Source organism: Manis pentadactyla, chromosome 6, assembly GCF_030020395.1.
Source record: "Manis pentadactyla isolate mManPen7 chromosome 6, mManPen7.hap1, whole genome shotgun sequence".
Classification (NCBI taxonomy): domain Eukaryota; kingdom Metazoa; phylum Chordata; class Mammalia; order Pholidota; family Manidae; genus Manis; species Manis pentadactyla.
Window position 1 is genome coordinate 63,990,903 of NC_080024.1, and position 6,183 is coordinate 63,997,085.

At 56.6% G+C, this 6,183-nt stretch overlaps 1 protein-coding gene across 1 annotated transcript; it reads left to right on the forward strand.

The window, feature by feature from the left end:
- Positions 1-3,041: 3,041 nt before the first annotated feature.
- DLX2 (distal-less homeobox 2) lies at positions 3,042-5,793 on the forward strand. The gene is made up of 3 exons (XM_036879146.2): positions 3,042-4,152; positions 4,666-4,850; positions 5,368-5,793. Exons 1-3 carry the CDS (start codon positions 3,762-3,764, stop codon positions 5,776-5,778), a joined length of 987 nt encoding a protein of 328 aa, XP_036735041.1. The 5' UTR covers positions 3,042-3,761; the 3' UTR covers positions 5,779-5,793.
- The last annotated feature ends 390 nt before the right edge of the window (positions 5,794-6,183 follow it).

Here is a 6,183-nt window from a genome sequence, read left to right on the forward strand (position 1 = left end):
AGGACCAGACCCCAGAATCGGGGATTTCTTCTGCTTAAGGGTCAAATGGGCTGGGATGAGCTGGCCGCATTCCCAATACCTCGAGACCACGTTAGGGGCGGTCCAGGAAAACCTGGACGAGGTTGCTAGCAATGAGAAGGGACGGCCGAGAACTGTCCCCCAGGTGCAGCGGCCTGTGGAGAAGGGATGAGCGCGTGGCCACCCTGACCCTGGAAAGTCAGAACTGGGAGGCTCCCATAAGCCAAACCCCCACCCTGTCCCCACGTCTTTGAGCTCTAGAACGAACCCCAGAGAGACTGAAAGCAGCAGATTCCTAAAACTATTACTTCGGGGGCGAAAATACTAAAGAATGCCTCTCTGATCCATGGCCCAGAAACTCGCGTTCCCGGGACCCTCGACGAGAGAGTACAAAGTGGAGACATGGCATGGCGCAGTCCGGCAGCAGCGCTTGCGACTCCCGAGTGGGCTTGGCCTTCGGCGCAGGAAGAGCTTCCAGCGCTCGCTGCCGCTCCCTGCTGCCCACCTAGCCTTCCTTGCCGGCAGGGGGCATCCACTCTCCCACTGTACCTCCGGGGTTGATTTTCTGTGAAGTGGAGGACGCCCAATGGTCGAGCACAGGCAATGCACTGGACCAGGCGAGCCCTGAATCCTGACCCCGGCCGGTGGTGAGCAAGCTGAGAGCAAGGCTCAACAGGGCGAGGGCCGCCCACCGTCTGCTGGAGACTTGGAGTTGCTCTAGTGAGTACCCTGTGGTTTGCGCTTTGGCAACAGAGAAAGCGGGGGTACCTAACTCAAAGGAAATCGTTTCTGCTGTTGAGCCTCACTATTCATCTGTGCAATGGGAACCACGATTCCGTCCCTGACTAGCAAGAGTTGCCGCGAGGCTCCCGTGGGAGGATGCTAGGAGACCCCCTCGACCGGATAAAAGCGGCGATCCCCTGGTTGGCACAGGATCCAAAGCGGGAATGTCTCCGCGATGGGACTGGAACATACGAGGCCAGAGCAGAGACTCTGAGTTCCCCTCCTTCCCTCTGCCTTCACTAGGTCCCTGCTGAGTAAAAGAATGCCCGGGCGGGAGAGAAAACCTGAAGAAGAAAAGGGGAAGGAGGATGTCCTGAGGCAGAGGAGGAAGTTTGGCGGCAGAGGCACCTCTATTCCCCCAAACTCGGTCTAAGAACCCCCTCACCTCTCTCAGATCACTGTAAAGAGGGGCATCACTCTGCACTGTTTCAGTTCTTACAGTTCTGTCTCCCTGACTTTAGGCCAAAATGAGGACATCATTTGGATATTGTGGTATGGTGATCAGATAATTTGGGCAAACCCAGATTTGTGTCTGGATTATCAGAATTAATGTCTCAAGTCTTTACTTGATTCTCCAAATGTAGTTTTAAGTTCTCCCCCCCCACACACACACATTGCCTCTGGTCCTTTCCCCCCCACACACACACAACCCCTTGTTTTCCAGGTAAAGGGAAACTGAGGTCACATTTCCTTTCGGGAATCTGCCATTTTCCAGATCTCAGTTGATCTGAACTTTAGGAGGGTTCTCATAGGTAATATTAATGGAGGTTCTCATAGGTAATAAAACATAACAAACGTGTGCCATCATGAATATGTCTGAAGGTCAGTCTGAAGGGTGGAAACAAAGGAGCAGAGAAAAGGCAAGACTACGCAATTGGCTCTTCTAGATGTCATTTTCAGGGGTAAAAATGTTCTATATTAGGTAAAAGCAGCTACCACGGTGGTAACCGAAAGATTTGGGATTTGGAGTCAAGACGCAGAGAGGCAATCCTGATTAAGTATCAGACGGCTGACTGTGTAACTGGGGCCCACAAAGCAGCAGGCTGGGCGCAGCGGGGAGGCAATGCAGTCCGGTGGTGGGAAGCCCCACCTCCCAAAAAGCACCTAACCGGCTCACTCTTCTCCATCTAGGGACCCTCCTTAACCAAAAGGAAGGCTGGGAATTAAATCCAGGCAGATTTGAAAGCGGATTACCTTCCTCATTATTCCCCAGAGGGTGCACTCTGTGGATGCTGGAGTTTTAATTACATACTTGCCTTTTCTGGGGAAGAAGACCAAAGATCATATTTTTAAAGGTATCAACTTGTTTCCCATTAGGCAGTTGTTGTAACAAGTTCTTTCAACGACATGTTATGTCTTTAGGAAGAAGTGTTTCAGATGGCGCGCACTAGCACAATTTTGTGGCTTTTAATTACTATTTTGTTCTTCTGGGGGCCGTTCAGAAGCTGGCGCCTCTGCGTTATTAGAACGTCTACTGGGCCCAACGCAACCACGCGCATGTCCAGCAGGTGGCGCCACAAGGCAGGCCTGCGGCAGGAAGGGCTGATCGAGGCAAGTAAAGGCGAGCGTCCCCCTCAACTCCGGGCAATGGTTCCAAAACACCAGTAAAAGGAGATATAAAAGAAGTCACCACTTCAGATTTAAAAGGAGAAGATATTACAATGTCACGAGGAACAGGGTCCTCAAGTGAAAAACTGTAAGTGCATGACAGAAGACTTCTTCTATTTGTTTCTAAAGTTTACCAGGACTTGCAGGATCAATAATACTTTCTCACTTAAGTATTATCTAATTTTCTTGTTTGTAAAAACATCGAATTTAGAGTTAGAAGGAACTTTGAAGGCCATTTGGTCAGTTTGGCCTAGCTTTCCAACCTAGAGAGGAAATCCCCGGGATGCGTTTCGGGTGACAACAAATATACATAATTTACTCCGTCTCAGTGTGTCAAGAAAGTACGAAGCAACATGGTTTCAAGTATATCATTAGCAATAATACCTTTTAATTTACCTTTTCTTTCAAGCAACAAGGAAAATTTGTTTAAATATTATCTAATTAATTGAGCTAATATCCTCCCTGTGGGTAGGCTGGAAGCAGGTATTATTATACGTGGTTTATGGATAATTTAAGTCAATTGACTATGTCAAGTGCCAAGCGGCTGACAAGAGTAACTGCCAGATACGCCACGGAAAAGCGGAGCTAGACTAGTTGGCCCGGTTCTATGCACAGCTTTATTTTTATTAATGTTTGAAAGCTGACCTCGGACATGAATGTACAAATGACTGGAACTGGTTGGCACGTGTACATAAAATGGGATGAGGGACCCCATTTCTTCTTCCTCTGAGGTGCAAAGCCAGTCTCCATCTTCACATCTGCCCTGCCGCCCGCAATCCCGACTTCTTCCGCCCACGCCAGCCCCTTGCGTGGCTGCTCACGTTCAGCAGACGCTTGTCTGCACCCGCAACCACAGCGGCCCCAGCGCAAGCCCTTTGACACCCACCTCCCAGCGCAGTGTTCCAGGGCGCCCGCAGCCCCAGGGCTGGAGCTTCCAATTGGCTGTTGCTAGGTGACGTCTCCTGCGCTCACGTGACGAGTGTTATTATGCCCACCCTGCAGGAGCCCTCCCAGCAGACAGCCGTAAAGCTCCCGTGGGCTGCTCACCTGCTTACGCCTGGCCCCGCCACTCCTACCCCTCCACGGCCCGCCCCCTGCCCGGGCCCGCGCTGGGCTAGCAGCCGAGGGCAGAGAGACGGAGAGAGGATGCGGCCGGCGGCAGCGGTCCCGAGCAGTGCGCGTTGATCGCCAACCCCGGAGGAGGAGTTGTCTAGACCGTTGCCACATTTCTTGTTTTCATCCCCCCGTCCCGTAATCACATTGGCTGCTGGAGGGGACAGGGAAAGACGGAGGAGGCGCCTCACTTCCCCCCTCTCTCCGGCCACTCTTGCTCTTTCCCGTCCCGGGCCAGAATGACTGGAGTCTTTGACAGTCTCGTGGCTGATATGCACTCGACCCAGATCACGGCCTCCAGCACGTACCACCAGCACCAGCAACCCCCGAGCGGCGGCGGCGCGGGCCCCGGCGGCAGTAGCCGCAGCGGCCTCCACAAGCCCCAGGAGTCGCCCACTCTCCCGGTGTCCACAGCTACCGACAGCAGCTACTACACCAACCAGCAGCACCCGGCGGGCGGCGGCGGCGGCGGCTCGCCCTACGCGCACATGGGCTCCTACCAGTACCACGCCGGCGGCCTCAACGACGTCCCTTATTCTGCCAAGAGCGGCTACGACCTAGGCTACACCACTGCCTACACCTCCTACGCTCCCTACGGGACCAATCAGTCCCCGACCAACAACGAACCTGGTATGCATAGCGCTGGCGTCTAGGATGCCAAGTCGGTCTAGTTACTGGGATGGGTGGGATAAAACAGTGGGGTGGGTGGGATAAGTGTTTGGGGCAGGGATCGGTCCGGGGCCCTGGCTCTTCACACTGCCTGCTCCCAGCTCGCCCTGCCCGTTTACCCACCTCAAGCTCCAGTCTGCCTAGGGGACCGAGTACGTTCCTCGGTGCTCAGCTGGTGGGACCAGGAGGCCTCAGAGGCCTAGTGCGTGCACAGTGCATGACTCATGGGAACCTGATTTCCTTACCACCTGCTTCTCCTTTCTCTCCAGTACAAGCTTATCTTCCCCGTCCCTGGAGCGTCTAGCTTCCGGGCCGGGGCGGCGCGGATCTCCGCGTTGCGAAGCTGAGCCTGGCGCAGCGTCCCCACCAAGCCGCCTCCCGGTTCAGGCCAAGTCCCATGCAGGGCTCCCCCGGACATCGGGAATTTTTAGGCTCCCCTGGTTATGCTGTTCTCAAGATTCCCTTTGGTTGCAGAGAAAGAGGAACTCGAGCCTGAAATCAGGATAGTGAACGGGAAGCCAAAGAAAGTCCGAAAACCCCGCACTATCTACTCCAGTTTCCAGCTGGCGGCTCTTCAGCGGCGTTTCCAAAAGACTCAATACCTGGCACTGCCCGAGCGAGCCGAGCTGGCGGCGTCTCTGGGCCTCACCCAGACACAGGTGAGGGCTCGCGGACTGGGGAGTAGACGAGGAGGGCTCTGGTGTGGGATGGCCGGTGAGCAGGAGTGTTCAGGACAATTTTTAAAGGATTTTAAAAGTAATTTTAAGGATTCCGAGGCCCGAAACTTGGGTGGCGTAAACTCTTCGCCCGATGCTGAAATCCCCCAGAGGCGCGCCGCGTGTGAGAAAACGAAAGGACAGGGGTGGGTAGAAACCCGGTACCACGTTGTCCTTTCGAGTGCTACTGATTAAGCGGGTAAAATGATTGCCCCTCCTGACCCCCTCCCCCGGATGTCACCGTCGCCACAGCGCACACATAAGCTGTCTAGGACCTTTTGGAATTACCTTCCAATGGAGTGGGAACCGTCGACGAGCCTCCGAGGCTGCGGCAAGTGATCCGCTTATCTGCCCAGGGTGCTCGGTGCCCACCTTTTGTCGGCGGTCTTTTAACGCTTCCTCCAGTCCCCTCCCCCATGCGAGATTCCTCCACTAATGCTCGGGTCCCTTTCCCACAAAGGTCAAAATCTGGTTCCAGAACCGCCGATCCAAGTTCAAGAAGATGTGGAAAAGTGGTGAGATCCCCTCGGAGCAGCACCCCGGGGCCAGCGCCTCGCCACCGTGTGCGTCGCCACCGGTCTCGGCGCCGGCCTCTTGGGACTTTGGCGCGCCACAGCGGATGGGTGGCGGCGGCCCGGGCAGTGGCGGCGGCGGCAGCGGCGCCGGCAGCTCGGGCTCCAGCCCCAGCGGCGCAGCCTCGGCCTTCCTGGGCAACTACCCGTGGTACCACCAGGCCTCGGGCTCCACCTCACACCTTCAGGCCGCAGCGCCGCTGCTGCACCCGACGCAGACCGCGCAGCCGCACCACCACCACCACCACCACCACCACGGCGGCGGGGGCGCCCCGGTGAGCGCCGGGACGATTTTCTAACGCCAGGGAGACTGCGCCAGGGACAGAGAGCAGAGACCAGTTATCCTTAGCGCTCGGCCCCAGAGCAGAAGGGTCCCTCCAAATCGGCCCGCTAAAGCCACCCACCGCTCCTGAGGGTGCGGTCCTGGACGGCCTGCCCCGAGCCCTGCTCCCTCGCGCGGCCGCCGAGCGGCTGGGAACTGGAAGGCTTCCCTCGGAGGAACCCGGCAGCGGCTTGGTGAAGTCCGCACGCCGCCGCTGCCTTTCGGACCAGAGCCCCGCCTCGGACTTGCCTCCCTCCCCTTCCTCCGGCGCGGCGGTCCGGCGCCATCCAGCCTAGGGCGGTGAGCTGAGTCCAGGAGAGGGTCGCCTCCCCGGCCCGCGAGGCTTCCAGGGTGCTCTGAGGCTCCTTTCTCCGCGCCCGCC